At 39.6% G+C, this 16,319-nt stretch overlaps 1 protein-coding gene across 1 annotated transcript; it reads right to left on the bottom strand.

Annotated features, from left to right (window-relative positions):
* Positions 1–6,803: 6,803 nt before the first annotated feature.
* Positions 6,804–9,920, bottom strand: DEFB134 (defensin beta 134). Its single transcript, XM_030937291.1, has 2 exons — positions 9,805–9,920; positions 6,804–7,732 (listed from the first exon to the last, which is right to left on the bottom strand). The coding sequence occupies exons 1-2, from the start codon at positions 9,860–9,862 to the stop codon at positions 7,590–7,592; spliced, it is 201 nt and encodes a 66-aa protein (XP_030793151.1). The 5' UTR covers positions 9,863–9,920; the 3' UTR covers positions 6,804–7,589.
* Between the last annotated feature and the right edge of the window lie 6,399 nt (positions 9,921–16,319).

The raw sequence follows: 16,319 nt of genomic DNA, 5'->3' as shown, positions 1-16,319 counted from the left end.
CCCAGTGTAACTCACTGAGAGCTCCTCCAGCCTCCTCTGTCAAGCCTGGGACATCATTCACTCACCTGCTTTAGCCACAACTGGTTCCTACCCAGGGACACCTCCCCTACTGGCCTGAAGCCTGAACCATCAAATTAGTAAATAAAATAGTGGGGGAAAATAAATAAATAAATAAGTACACACTATGGGGGAATGGGATAAGCTTTAAGAGACCTCTACCATTCCAACCCCATAGGACATAGTGAACTTGCTCACACACTGAGCCCAATGCTGCTACAACTAGCATATAAGAAAACCATCATACAAAGACTCTCTGTAACCAAGGGTCTTCACCCCCTAAAGCACCAAGAACTGAATTAGGCTATAATTAACTATAAGAATTAAAGTTTCATCCTTAAGGGGAAAAAAGAAATTTAATAACAAACAAGCAAATAAGAGAAACACAGTCATATCAAACATAAATTCAAGAATAATGAGAAGAAATAGTCTATCCAAATGAGAAGGAACCAGAAAAATAACTCTAGTAATATGACAAAACAAGGTGCTATAACACACCTAAAAGATCACACTAGCTCTCCAGCAATGGACTCATGCCAAGATGAAATCTTTGAAATACCAGATAAGAAATATGAAGATTATTAAGCTACTCAAGAAGATATTGGAGAAAGGTGAAAACCATCTTAAAGAAATTTAAAAAGCAGTTCAGGATTTGAATGAAAAATTTTTCAGAGAGATAGATATCATCAAGAGACAAACAACTGGAACTTCTGGAAATGAAAGACACACTGAGGGAATTACAAAATACAGTGGAAAGTTTTAACAATAAACGAGAACGTGTAGAATAAAGAATTTCAGAGCTCAAAAACAAGGTTTTTGAATTAACCCAATCAGAAAAAAATAAAGAAAAATAATAAAAAGAAATGCACAAAGTCTCTAAGAAGTATGGGATTATGTAAAATGGCCAAACCTAAGAATTATTGCTGTTCCTGGGGAAGGAGAGAAAATAACAAGTCTGGAAAACCTATTTTAGGGAATAATTGAGGAAAACTTCCCTGGCCTGCCTGGAGATCTAGATATGCAAATCAAAGAAGCTCAAAGAACTCCTGGGAAATTCATTATATGTTCACTAAGGTATATAGTCATCAGGCTATCTAAAGTCAACACGAAGGAAATAATTCTAAGAGCAGTAAGAAAAAAGCAGCAGTTAAATTACAAACAAAAACCTATCAGACTAACAGCAGACTTCTCAGCAGAAACCTTAGAAGCCAGAGGGGATTGGGGTCGTATCTTCAACCTCCTTAAACAGAACAACTGTCAGCCAAGAATTTTGTATCCTGCAAAACTAAGTTTCATAAATGGAGAAATAAAGTTATTTTCAGACAAACAAATGCTGAGGCAATTTGTCACTTCCAAATCAGCACTCCGAGAACTGCTATAAGGAGTTCTAAAAGCTCAATATACGTCAGAATAGAACTTCTTGAAAACTGAAAACTCACAGGCCTATGAAACAGTAACACAATGAAAAAAACATATCTAGATAACAATTAACATGATAAAAAAACAGCACTTCATATTTCAATATTAACATTGAATGTAATTGGCCTAAACGCTCCACTTGAAAGATATAGAATGGGAGAATGGATTAAAAGATCACAATCCAAATATCCACTGTCTCCAAGGGACTCATCTAACACAGAAGGATTCATACACACTCAAGGTAAAAGGGTGGGAAAAGGTATTCCATGCAAATGGGAATCAAAAGAGAGCAGGAGTAGCTATTCTCATATCAGGCAATGATGGGAAGGTGGGAGGTGTTGCCGATCCCTTATTATATCTTTCTCCCTTTGGAGTTTAGACACAACTGACCAGCATTAACATTAAAATAGTGATCTTAAGGCTGAGAAAACAGACTGTGGCAATAAGATGCCAAATTCCAACCTGAATCTGGTATAACATCACATGATAGATAGTGGGCCCCAGAGAAAATAAAAGTATTTTACCCTGAATTACATTTATTTGACATATTTTGAAATAGCCCTGCAAAGCTGTCTCTTGTTGGGGAAATTTACATTCTGTAGAGAATCTCTTTCCCTTACTAGGGCTCTTCAGGAGAGTCTGACACTTTTTAACCCATTGCCCATTCAGAAAAAAAAGTGCAGCTTGCCAGTGCTCATATGATTTTATTTATAACATGCTTTTTGAAGCTGATGCAAATCTTGCTGATTTTCAATGTGAAAATAAAATATAAAAACGGTTCTTGGAGTCATTTCTAAACAGAACTTGTCTCTAATCCTAATGCAACAGAAATGCATATGTTGCATTAGGATTAGAGACAGTAATATTCTCAGGGCAAACAGGAAATGGGTTAAGGTCCAATAAGAGATATTCACTTCTTTTCTCTCTGAAGGCTGTAAACCAGAGGCTTCGTCTACATGACAGGGACCTTGGCTTCCACAATCCCGCCCACTCTCTCCCACCTTACCTTACCTTAAATTAACTCAGGCTGACTTCAACTCTTTAGGCAGAGCTTAACTCCTTCATTCAAATGCCACCCAGGACATCTCTGAATCCACCTATGACCTGGAAGCTCACCTCCCCCTGCTTTGAGATGTCCTGCTTTTCTGGGCTGAACCAATGTATATCTTACATGCATTGATTTATGTCTTTCCTTGTAACTTCTGTCTCTCTAAAGTGCATACAATTAAGCTGTAACCCAACTACCTTGGGCACATGTCCTCAGGACCTCCTGAGGCTGTGTCATTGGCCATGGTTCTTAACTTTGACAAAAGAAACCTCTAAATTGACTGACTAAAATTCGAATAATTTTAGCAGGTGTCAATGTCTAGGGAATATCCCTGATTGCCTGGTCCTTGGGTGATTAGGGTGAGTAGATAGGGTCCCATAGTGTGAAGGCCTGATAAAGGAGGTGATTGAGGTGTGGACTGCGAATTGGTTTGTTTGAAAAACACGCTGTGGGCAAGTATGGTTTGAAAAGCATACTGTCTGTAGGAATCGGCTAACTCTGCAAGTGGCAGACCCTCCAAGTTCAACAAGGCTTCAGATGTCAAATTATCAGAATACAAAAAATATAAGATGCTCTCTCTGCCTTTTAGAACTGCTGTAGCAAAATTTCTTAGTTGGGGTGGCTTAGAAACAATAGAAATTTATGTCACCTTTCTAGAGCTGGGAAGTTTAAGATGAAGGCACTGGCAGATTTGGCTTCTGGTGAAGGCCCTCTTCCTGGTTCATCGATGGTGGCTTCTCACTGTGTCCTCACATGTGGAAGGGATTTGGGATCTCTCTGGGGCCTCTTTTATAATAAGGGCACCAGGCCAGGTGCGGTGGCTCAGGCCTGTAATCCTGGCACTTTGGGAGGCCGAGGACTGCAGATTGCCTGAGCTCAGAAGTTTGAGACCATACTGGACAACACGGTGAAACCCTGTCTCTACTAAATTACAAAAAAATTAGCCAGGCTTGGTGGCGTGCGCCTGTTGTCCCAGCTACTTGGGAAGCTGAGGCAGGAGAATTGCTGGAACCTAGGAGACGGAGGTTGCAGTCAGCCGAAATTGAGCCACTGCACTCCAGCCTGGGCAACAGAACAAGACTCCGTCTCCAATAAATAAGTAAATAAATAAATAAATAAATAGGGCACCAGATCCATTTATAGAAGCGGAGAGTAGAATGGTGGTTGTCAGGCGTTGGATGTGGGTTAAATGGGATGATATTTGTCAAATAGTACAAACTTTCAGCTGTAAGATGAATATGTTCTGGGGATAAAATGTATGGCATGGTGACTATAGTTAATAATACTGTATTGTTTGCTTGAAATTTGTTAAGAAAATAAATTTTAAGTGTCCTCTTCTCTACAAATGGTAACTATGGGTGGCAAGGGATGTGATACTTAATTTGATTGTGGTAATCATTACACAGTACATGTGTATATCAAGCCATGTCCTGCACCTTGAATATACAATTTTTATTTGTCAACCATACCTCAATAAAACTGGAAAAAATGTCAAAAATTACCATTCAGGACATAGGCATGGGCAAGGACTTCATGTCTAAAACACCAAAAGCAACAGCAGCAAAAGCAAAAATTGACAAATGGGATCTAATTAAACTAAAGAGCTTTTGCACAGCAAAAGAAACTACCATCAGAGTGAACAGGCAACCTACAGAATGGGAGAAAATTTTTGCAACCTACTCATCTGACAAAGGGCTAATATCCAGAATCTACAAAGAACTCAAACAAATATACGAGAAAAAAACAAACAACCCCATCAAAAAGTGGGGAAAGGATATGAACAGACATTTCTCAAAAGAAGATATTCATACAGCCAACAGACACATGAAAAAATGCTCATCGTCACTTGCCATCAGAGAAATGCAAATCAAAACCACAATGAGATACCATCTCACACCAGTTAGAATGGCAATCATTAAGAAGTCAGGAAACAACAGGTGTTGGAGAGGATGTGGAGAAATAGGAACACTTTTACACTGTTGGTGGGATTGTAAACTAGTTCAACCATTATGGAAAACAGTATGGCAATTCCTCAAGGATCTAGAACTAGATGTACCATATGACCCAGCCATCCCACTACTGGGTATATACCCAAAGGATGATAAATTATTCTACTACAAAGACACATGTACACGTATGTTTATTGCGGCACTATTCACAATAGCAAAGACTTGGAATCAACCCAAATGTCCATCTGTGACAGACTGGATTAAGAAAATGTGGCACATATACACCGTGGAATACTATGCAGCCATAAAAAAGGATGAGTTTGCGTCCTTTGTAGGGACATGGATGCAGCTGGAAACCATCATTCTTAGCAAACTATCACAAGAACAGAAAACCAAACACCGCATGTTCTCACTCATAGGTGGGAACTGAACAATGAGATCACTTGGACTCGGGAAGGGGAACATCACGCACTGGGGCCTATCATGGGGAGGGGGGAGGGGGGAGGAGGGAGGGATTGCATTGGGGAGTTATACATGATATAAATGATGAATTGATGGGTGCTGACGAGTTGATGGGTGCAGCACACCAACATGGCATAAGTATACATATGTAACAAACCTGCACGTTATGCACATGTACCCTAGAACTTAAAGTATAATAAAAAAAAAAAAAAATTCTCAAAAAAAAAAAAAAAATGAGTTTCCCTAAAGACAGAGCTTGTTCTTACCCTTGAGGCTTCTCAGAATCTCTATTACAAATTCTAGACATCCCAGCTAAATTCTAGATGTTGCTTTTAGACAATGCAGTTTTCACTACTGAATGAGTAAGATTTCAGGGAGCGATATTCAGAAAGAATTTTGAAGAGAGTTTGCTCTGTATTGTGACGAATCCCTTCCCCATTTTGTTTCCATACAGATAGATTTGGTAAATACTTACGTTACTTTTTAAAAAGCTTTGAATCTTGGAATTGGGTTTCTTTTGGAAGTGTCAATGTACAGAGACTAACCAAAGTTAGGAATATCTGTTCAGGTTCCTTTAGCAAAGCTGGAGGGTGTGCGTATAACATACACACTTTCTCTCAAAAGAATAACGTTTGCAGCTACCTTGGTTGTTACAGAGTTCATTTCCTGACAGGGTATATGGCTTGTCAACGGTAAGGTGAAGGCAGTGCAGGATTAGCAAATTTCTGTGCGAAGGAGCAGGGAGGTGGGATATGCCAGTTTAATATTGGCTAGTGTGAATAATAGAGCAGGGTCTGAGGCATAGAGATTGCCTGGCCCTGATGAAATAGCCTTATTTTGATATCTTGTAGCAGTGGAAAGTTCTGTCCATGCAGGACTTAACCAGATTCCAGAGACTACTTTCTAGCATAGAAACATAGACTCTCCCTGGATTTGGGGACCAGCTTTCTAATTAGTCCGTAAAGTGTCGTTACGCCTCATTCTTCAGATTGTCAGCGGGCTGGATTGTTTTCAGGTTTCTCTTTATCTGTATGTGTAGAGAACTTGCACCCAACTAGGAGGAGTGGGATGAAAAGCCAGTCTAAGGCTGTCCAGGATGTTATGAGGCCAAAGTTTCAGAAGATTTGGTGCTTTTCAGGTAGGGACCCTCTGCCTCTCTCAGAGTCTGACAGTTTTCCTGGCCGTGTCTGGATGCATTATTTACTCTGCACACTTAGTAACCATAGCTACAATTCCACGCCATCTCTGATCCCATTCAATTTTAACCAAACTTCTCTACAGTCTGCATAGGGAGTCTGGGCCTCTGAGAGGAATCATTCTACTGGGTTTTTAGTATCTTCCTCTCCCAAGACACCAACACTGAATTTACTCAAAGGTTGGACATTTGCTGGAAGTCCAGAACTCCTCACAACCCCTCATGCTTTTTCACCCTCTGTTCTCTTTTCATCCCTTCCCAGCAGCCGTATGTGGTGGGGCAGGTAGTACTGTCATCTCAGCCCCGGAACTAAGACCCTGTAGCCTTATCCTTCTACCAGATCAGCAACTGGCTATTGTGGCAAGAGCCCCACACTCTCACTCCCACATCATTAGAGAGCCTGAGCTGTATCCAGCACTGAAGATCATGAAAGTTGCTCCACAACCAGAATCTACTCCCCTTTGCCACCCACTCTTTATCCTGAGCAGCAGATACAGAACTCACACATTCATGCATCCATTAGGGTGAATGTTGTTGAAAAATCAGGCAAGAATTCACCAGTGTAGCCAGTAGGGCCAGCAGCACCACGACAGAAGTTGCTACGTTTTCCTGTTACACCTTCATAAAGTTGATTGGTAAAGAAAACCATGAGTCCAAATGGATTTAGGCAGTTTATTAGTTACATATATAGCAAAGCAAGATCAACATGGTGTTAGCTCTTAAGCCACAGGATGACACCCATCCAGAGAGGTCAGATGATGGGCAGCAGAGGTTGGTTGCTAAGGAACCAACACTAAACCACAGGACCGCAGTCTTATAGCCTGTAGCTGAACCCTGGGGGCTCAGGTGGAAAGTTCCATTGCTCAACTGAAACTAGGGAGGTAGATGAGAAATTACCCTGTGCCAGCCCATCACACGATGGCCTTTCTTCTTCTGTTTCAAAGGAACTTCAGGGTCAGACTCAGTCTAGACTTGGGCCAGCCTATAGTTAAGCCCTGCCTATGTGGTTTATGTGAGAGATGTACAAGGTTGTCAGAAGGCCATGGCAAATCTGCTTCTTAAAGTCGGGAATTTCACAGAAATGGGAAATGGGAGGCTGAAGAGAAGGTAGGTCACGACTTAGGTGTCAAAAGTTGTTTCTCTTGAAGCCTCTCTAAATAATAAGAATATCCTCTATGATTAGAGGGAGAAACAGGTGCTGATGAGCACACTGGACATCACTTTGAAGTGAGAAAATGCCTTCTACATTGTTTTTCTGAAAAACCTAGCTCTTTTAAAGAAGGTTACAGCTCAGCTCTTTAAATTTAAGACCATAAGAGTCTGCTGGCTTATAAAAATGCTAAAAACCAGTAGTCATGGACACAGCATGGTGTCACAGTTTGGTCTAAATTCCCTGGTTTTGTGAAAGATGGCAGTATCAAGAGCCTTCAGGATAGTGTCCATTCGCTGGTTTCTCATGTCAGGGTGCAGGATTTCCTGTGACACAGCACTCCAGCTGAAACATACAGTAGGCAACTAACATTTCACTCTCATAGCATTCAAGTCTGCAGATGCCATTTTTATAGCATTTCTTGTGCATTTCTGATGGTAATGAATTTATACCTGGAAGGAAAATTAATAGAAAGATAATTCACTACAGGCCTTTTTGGACCATAAAATTACTAGTCCCTCAATTTTTATCCAAGTGGATTCCAAGGAGATTTGGTTATGATAATTGATCCTGTAACTGAAAAAATTAATTAGTGTTAGGGGCTGAATTGTGTCACCCTAAAATTCATATGCTGAAACCCTAATCCCCAATGTGACTGTCTTTGGACATAGGGCCTTCAGGAAGTAATGTAAGTTGAATGAGGTCATGATGGTGGAACCCTAATCCAATAAGATTGATAGGCTAATCCAATAGGATTGATGGTCTTGTTAGTGAAGGTCACAGCAAAAAGATGGCTATCTACAAGCTTGGAAGCAAGCCCTCATCAGAAATGGAATCAGCTAGCACCTGGATCTTGGTTTTCCCATCTTCTGGAACTATGAGAAAATAAATTTTGTCTAAGCCACAGTCTGTGGAATTTTGTTAAGGCAGCCCAAGCTGACTAAAACAACTAATAACTTGGAAGTTTCCCTTAATTGGTCAATGAATAAAACCCAAACAATCAAGCTAACTATTCACATAGTCATTCACTCATTATTTTTTAAATAATTACTTACTCATTATTATTCATAAACCAATTTTTATAAATCCTGTGAATCAAGGACAGTTGGGTACAGATTTGAGTATGATATAGACCTTAACCTCAGTGAATTTTCATTCTAGACAGAAAGAGAAGAAATACTAAATATCTCTGAGAGACAAAAAAACATGACAAGTGCAATGATGTATTTGCAACGTGGAATGGTCTTGTGAGTTTGGAGGAGGATGAAATCAATTCCGAAGATTTAAGAAGTCTTATTGAAGCTCAAGGAATCTGTAGAAATTTTGAGCAAACACACACCCTATCTCAGTCATAATGACCTGAAGGATAATTGTCCTACAGGAACAAGAAGGGATCAGTGTTACTTAGTTGGCAAGACAGAAGCCCTAGAGGACAATCTGTAACACTTTTGGGAAGATGAAATATAACAGTCTATAAAATGAGACAAGAAATTTCTATGGAAATGACAAGTTAGGAGAATGCAAAAGGAATTGAAAGAATATTGTACACTAGATGGGGTTCCTTGTCTGGAGGCTACAAATCCATTGCCATAAACCATGGTGGAATTGGTTCCATCAACAGCTTTAAGAGGCCTTGATCCCATGAATTCTTAAATTTAGCCTGGTGAGTCACATGACCTGAACATCTAATTCATTTGCCTGGAGAATACTTCAGGTGAATACTTCAGTCTGTCTAGGCAGATGAACCAATCTGACTGCAGTGATTCAGTAACACTGAATGAAAAGAATTTTCAGGGTGAGATTTCTGAAGTCAGAAAGGATATGGTGAAGCTAGAGCACAGGGCCACTGGGCCACTCACACTCTCTGTCATATCTCCCTGGCTGCTCTCATCTGATCAGGCATCTCTTCTATCACAGACAGCTCAGTGATTCTCTTGAAACTAGAAGTTCTAAATCTGTTTCCTCATGTAACTAATGGATGCACAAATAGTAAATTAACTGTAGGAAATTTCAGTATTTAGAAAATGAACACATTGTGTTCACTGTTCTCTGGTTTTGACTATTAGATACATTCTTGAATTAGAGACAAAATACAGCAGGAAAATAGGATGGGCATTACTGATGAAAATACAATGATAGCTCTCATGAGCCAGGTACTTTTCATATTATGTATAGACGTATTCCATATATGATCTGATTTAATCCTTGTAAGACTCTTCGTTTCCATTTTTTAAAGGAAGAAACTAAGGCTCATTGGTGCTGATCAGTTCAACCAAAAAAGAAAAAAATAAAATAACAAAGAAACTGAGGCTCAGAGAAGCTTAGACCTTTGTCCAAAGTTATATAGTTAACAAGTTGGAGAGCCAGATTCAAGCCCAGGTCTTGCTGACATCAAAACTGGTTGATGCTTTTTTCTACTTCAAAAATTAAAGGGACCAAGGGAGGAGTATGTTTATTGGGTTGTTTAGTGGAATTGTTCTTCTGTATGAAGCACCCCTACCCCCCCAAAATATGCCAGTTTTACCTGCCAGCACTGGATCCCAAAGGAAAAGAAAGACAAGCATAATGAGGAGAGTCTTCATGGCCGGGAGCTTCTGTTGTGGAGGCTAGCGGCAGGGTCTGACATTGGCTGTCAGGGAATAAAGAGGAGATTGAGCACATAGTCCTGTACAGAACTCTCAGGCCTGGCGTATGCCTCGCTTCAGGTAGATATGCTACACTGAACACCCCTGAGGCAGCTGTGTTGGCAATGCTCATCTGAGGACAAAAATGGACAGCCCTTTCTAGTTTGACAGCTTCTCCTATTGACAAAGACACTGTTCTCCCACCCAGGTTTTCCAGAAATACTCATGGAGGCCTGAGAACTATGTGCTGTTACTCTTTCAAATGAATGAAATTAAAATTTGATAAGCTTTTGTTATAATAAAAATGTAAATGCTAATTTTAGAAAATTGGTAAAATATTAAACATGACAAAGATAGACAAGTTACACTTGAACTTCACTTCTCAGAGACAAACTGTGTTTCTTAAGAAAGTTTCATCTATGCCTAGTTTGTTGTTTAACATTTTGTTTTACATAGCTATAAACAATATTCTCATAATTAGGTATCCTGCTTTTGTAACTTGATATATACTATATATCAGTGTCACTATAAACTTCATAAATAGTATTTTTAAGTGTTGCACAATATTTCATCAAGGTCATTTAAAATAATTGTCACTGTTTAAAAAAATTTTTATTGAAGCATAAATGACATACAATAAACTTCAAATGCTAAAGTGTAAAATTGGATAAGTTTTGCCATATCTATACTTTTGTGAAACCATCGTCACATTCAAAATAATGAACATATCCATTTCCCCTAACATTTTTTCATGCCTTTTGTAATATTCCCTTCCCGATTATCTTTCACCTCTCAGTTAACTTTTCTGCTGACACTATAGATTACTTTGTATTTTCTTGGAATTTCATGTGAACAGAATAATATATTCTAATATATTCTATACTCTTCCTCATTGGGTTTCTTTTACTCAGCATAATTATTTGAGATTCATCCTTGCTATAATATGAATTAGTTGTTCATTCCTTTTCATTGCTGAGCACCACTGCATGGATATACATCTATGTGTTTATCCAGTCACCTATTGATGGATGTTTGATTATTTCCAGTTTTTTGACTATTGTAAATAAAGCTGTTATGGACATTCATGTACAAGTCATGGTATGGATATATGTTTTTATTTTTCTTTTGCAAATATTCGGGAGTAGAAAGGCTGGGTCACAGCTGTATGTTGCCATCAAGAGATCCATCTCATATGCAATTACTTTCATAGCCTCAAAGTAAAGGGATGGAGAAAGATATAGCAAGCAAATGGAAAAGAAAAAGAACAGTGGTTGCTATTCTTATTTTAGACAAAACAGACTTTAAAGCAACAATGATCAAAAAGGACAAAGAAGGGCATTACAAAATGATAAAGGGTTCAATTCAAAAAGAAGACTTAATAATCCTAACTATATATGCAACCAACATTGGAGCACTGGGACTTATAAAACAAGTTATTAGAGAGACCTATGAAGAGACTTAGATAACCACACAATAATAGTGAGAGACACTGACACCCCACTGACAGTGTTAAGCAGATCATTGAGGCAGAAAACAAATAAAGATATTGAGGACCTAAACTCAACACTTGACCAAATGGACTTGACAGACATCTATGGAGCACTCCACCGCACACCAACAGCATACACATTCTTGTCATCTGTACATGGCATGTACTCTAAGATCAACCACGTGCTTGGCCATAAAGCAATTCTTAACAAATTAAAAACAAAAAGAACTCATACCAGGAACATTCTCAGACCACAGTGCAATAAAAATAGAAATCAATACCAAGAAGATCTCTCAAAATTATACAAGTACGTGGAAATTAAACAATATTCTCCTTAATGACTTTTGGGTAAAGGATAAAATTAAGGCAGAAATCAAGAAATTGTTTGAAACTGGGCCAGGTGCAGTGGCTCACACCTGTAATGCTAGCACTTTGGGAGGTTAAGGAAGGTGGGTCGCTTGAGTCCAGGAGTTTAAGGCCAGCTTGGGCAACATGGTGGGACCCTGTCTCTACAAGATTAAAAAAAAATTAGCCAGGTGTGATGGTGCACGACTGTAGTCCCAACTACTTGGGAGGTCGAGGTGGAAGAATTGCTTGAGCCTGGGGGGTTGGGACTACAGTAAGCTGTGGTTGTGCTACTGCACTCAAGCCTGGGTAATAGAGTGAGACCCTTTCTAAAAAGAAAATAAAAAAAAATATATATAAACTCAATCAGAAATGAGAAAGAGGATATTACCACTGACCCCACACAAATGCAAGAATAACCCAGAGACTATTACGAGCATCCGTATGCACACATACTACAAAGCCTAGAGGAAATTAATAAATTCCTGGAAACGTACAATCTCTCAAGATTGAACTAGAAAGAAACTAAATGCCTGAACAAACCAATAATGAGATCTCAAAATGGAATCAGTAGTAAAAAATCTACCAAACAGAAAAAGCCCGAGGCAGGAAACTGTCATTTCTATGTTAAGTTCCTACCTTGGTTTCAAGTGAACCCCAGTTGGAAGTTCATACTAAAATCGACACAAGAGGTGCCGGGTCATAACATGTCCAATTTTTTAGCAACCAGCCAGTGAGGGCATGGGTTTATGAAAAGCAGGTATGGGAGTATAAAGATCATAAACAGTATAAGGAATTACTGGCTGAGGCTCCCAAACACGCCAGCAATCACTCTGAGAAACAAAAGACCTGGAAACCTCAGCCTTAGAGAGGACATGCTCGATGGGATATTGGCATTACCCATGGAAGAGGCTTTAACCCAAGCAAAAATAATGTTGCTTACAAAGCCAAAGTTAAAAAACCCAAAGACGATTATAGTGCCATATTTTTTCCCCAGAAAGGACTATTACTATTATTCTTCCACTATTGATAAGGACCTGGTTCATTGACTAGTTCCCCAGCTACCAGCAATTCCTGATTTTACTTAAATATTAGAACAGGACGGCCTCTGAGTTTTGCTCTAAGAGGTAAAGAATAATTTCAATAACTGTCAGAGATCGTCTCTTGTTTTCTAGACCTCTCCTGGCTCAGTGTCTGGGTCACTGTAGGTGCCGCGAGTTGGGAGCTGACCTAGTTCATAGACTTTGGAGATAAAGAGGGGAGATCTACGCATCATTTGAAAATAAGTTTGTGGTTTACCAGCACACCAGCTTTTTATTTTCCCCTAGGGCCACATGGTGCTCTGGGATTAGAAAATGGAGAAGTACAGTATGCTCCATGCTGGGACTAGACGGCTCTTTCTTCTACCTCCTGGGTTTGGTATTTCCTTAGGGTCATCATGCTGCTCTTCTCATCTTCTTGATCTGTGGTTGTTCTGCAACTGCCATATTCTCAGCAGCAATTGAAATGTCCCTGTCTGACCCTCAGCCTTACAGATTCAATATGCAGCGTTTCCAAATGACAATTCTAATAAAGAGAAATGTATTCCAGCCAACAGTGGGAGATGGAAAAGGAAGCAGTTTCTGTATCCTCTGTGAAGAGATGGTCCTCTTTCCCATTACACATTTTCAGGGCACCAATTCCTTTTGTTTTATAGCACTTGTCACAATTGTAACTATATAAATTATTTGTGTCTCTATGATTAGACTGTGAGTTCTGAGTACAGATTCCATGACTCTCTTATTTATCATTGTACACCAGTATTGGGCTCACAGTCTAGCAGGCCATCAGTGCCAAAGGTATATTTGTTGAATAAGTAAATGAACTCTAGATGTTAGGTTTATACTTTAACTTTAGAATATATAGTAGTTCTCCCTTATTGATGGGGCTATGTTCCAAGACCCCCAGTAGATGCTTGAAACAGTGGGTAGTACTGAACTCTATATATACTGTGCTTTTTTTCCATACAGGCAGACCTATGATAAAGTTAAATTTATAAATTTGGCACAGTAAGATTTTAATAACAATAACTAATAGTAGAACAATTATAACAATATGCTATAATAACAATACTATAAAAGTTATGTGAATGTGATCTCTGTCTCCCTCAAAATATCTTATTGTGCTCTGCCCACTCTTCTTCTCATGCTAATATAAAATGATAAAATGCCTGTGTGATGAGATGAAGTGAGGAAAATGACATAGGTGTTGTGACATAGCATTAGGCTACTACTAATCTTCTGACCATATGTTGGAAGGAGGATCATCTGCTTTAGGTGATCCTGGGTCACTGAGCCATGATGATATCAATGGCTGGATCTCAGAAGCAGCTGATTTCGATAACTAGTGGGCAAGTAGTGTTTACACTGTAGACACACTGGACAAAGGGATGATTCGCATTCTGGGTGTGTGGAACTGCATGGTGCAAGGTTTTGTGTTACTCAGAACAGCATGCAATTTAAAACTTATGAATTATTTCTGGAATTTTGTATTTATTTATTTATTTATTTATTTTGAGATGGAGTCTTGCTCTGTCGCCCAGGCTGGAGTGCAGTGGCGCAATCTTGGCTCACTGCAACCTCTGCCTCCCGGGTTCAAGTGACTCTCCTGCCTCAGCCTCCCGAGTAGCTGGGATTACAGGTGCCCGCCACCATGCCCAGCTGATTTTTATATTTTTAGTAGAGACAGGGTTTCACCGTGTTGGCCAGGCTGGTCTCGAACCCCTGACCTCAGGTGATCCACCCATCTCGGTCTCCCAAAGTGCTGGGATTACAGGCGTGAGCCACCGCACCCAGCGTATTTAATATTTTGGACTGTGGTTGACTGTAAGTAACTAGAACTATGGCTTGGTGGGGAACTACTGCAAATATATTCCTAACAACTGGTATTTGGAGCACTTTTAGGCATCAAGGACTGTAGTAAGTATTTTTTTTTTTTAATATTGCCTCACTTAATAGACATTTTCGCCATTCACATTTTCAAGATGTTGAAGCAGAGATTTGAGTAATTCTAAAATCACACATCTGGGACTGAGAAGTCTTACAGAGATTCTAGAACCCAAATTTATTAACTGCTAGTCTATATTGTCTCCTGGGATAAAGAGGTTCTGAAATATAGCAAAAATTCTAGTTTGAATATCTGGACCAGCCAGGAAGAATTTGTAGATGCCAGGGACTGGGGAGCTAGAACCTATGGTAAGGAAGTGACACCAAAAAGCGAAAGCAGGGGTGTCTGGCAAAGAAATAAATCCCAGATTCAAACATAAGGAAGAATGAAGGAAGGCAGGAACGGAAGAATGAAGTTAGTAAGGAAGGAAGGGAGGCGGTGAGCGAAGGAGGAAGGAGAAGGGGAAGGTAGGAGGGCGAAGGGAGGACGGAAGTAGGGAAGGAGGAGAAGTTTGCAGTAGGTTAAGGAGGAATGGCGGACGAAGTACGTACCGTCCGTGACTGGAATTATTTCCGGATGAATGAAGGCTTCTCCAATTATTCAGTCCTTGCCGTCACTTTACTTCATGAGTACTTCCTTCCGTCTTCCTTTTTCTTCCTTCCTTCCTTCTTCTTCCTTCCTGCCTGCCTTCTTCTTCCTTCTTCTTTCCTTTCTTCTCTTCTTCCTTCGTCTGCTTTCTTCTTTCTTTCTTTCTTTTCTTTCTTTCTTTCTTTCTTTCTTTCTTTCTTTCTTTCTTTCTTCTTTCTTTCTTTCTTTTCTTTTCTTTTCTTTTCTTTTCTTTTCTTTTCTTTTCTTTTCTTTTCTTTTCTTTCTCTATCTTTCCAGACATCTTGGGATGCAAAGGGCCACAGCATCAGCAACACTTGGTGCCAGCTTCCACAGCAACAATGAGAGGTAATGCCAGTGCTTCCACTACCAACAGGACATTACCACTTGCAGGCAGAAAAAAAGACAAGAAAAATAGTCGGTGCCACATATTAGGACTTGTCTGAGACATGATGCAAGACTTTTTAGAAAGAATTTGAGGTGGGGTAAGGCTGGGCTCTCTGCAGTAGTACAAGAGAAATACTGTGTTGTGGCCCTTATTGGGACTTCCATATAACTTAAGGAGGACAAAGCCTGAACATAGGCTATGGGAAATTTCTCTCTTGGAAGTCACCTGCTCATGAGTGAGTAGCAACCTGAATGCAAGCTCTCATTTTGAAGGAATTGCCAGCCATTGATCTTGTAGGTTATCTTTATGTTGAAGCCTCCCTTAGTCAGGAAAAGGAAAACCGAAGGGTCCTGGCATTTAAAAGGACCTAGTGTGCAGAAAATCCTAAGGAAAAGTGGTTCCATTATAAAGGACACAATTTGTGCTTCATTTATACAATTATGACATTCTTTGGGGGGTTGCTTTATTTATATATGTTTCTTATAATGGAAATCGAGCTCTTAAAAGGTAAGGCTCTTGTGTGATTCACCTTTGTAAATTTTTGTGCTGAATTCTGTTTGCCCCTCTACCTCCACCCTCCTGCCATCCCCATCCTACTCCCTAAAAGGACAGTTTAGCTTCTCAGTTGCTTTTTATTTTTTTAAATCAGCAAATGCTTCTAA

This window comes from Rhinopithecus roxellana, chromosome 9 (genome assembly GCF_007565055.1).
Source record: "Rhinopithecus roxellana isolate Shanxi Qingling chromosome 9, ASM756505v1, whole genome shotgun sequence".
Lineage (NCBI taxonomy): Eukaryota > Metazoa > Chordata > Mammalia > Primates > Cercopithecidae > Rhinopithecus > Rhinopithecus roxellana.
The sequence above is the reverse complement of the archived record's forward strand: the minus strand, read 5'-3'. Positions and strand labels throughout refer to the sequence as shown.

What these genes read in the sequence shown, in the direction of transcription:
- DEFB134 (XM_030937291.1), bottom strand. Translation starts at nt 9,862, where the DNA reads ATGAAGACTCTCCTCATTATGCTTGTCTTTCTTTTCCTTTGGGATCCA. An exon ending in TTGGGATCCAGTGCTGGCAG is followed by an intron (nt 7,733 to 9,804) that starts GTAAAACTGGCA and finishes TTTTCCTTCCAG; the next exon opens with GTATAAATTCATTACCATCA.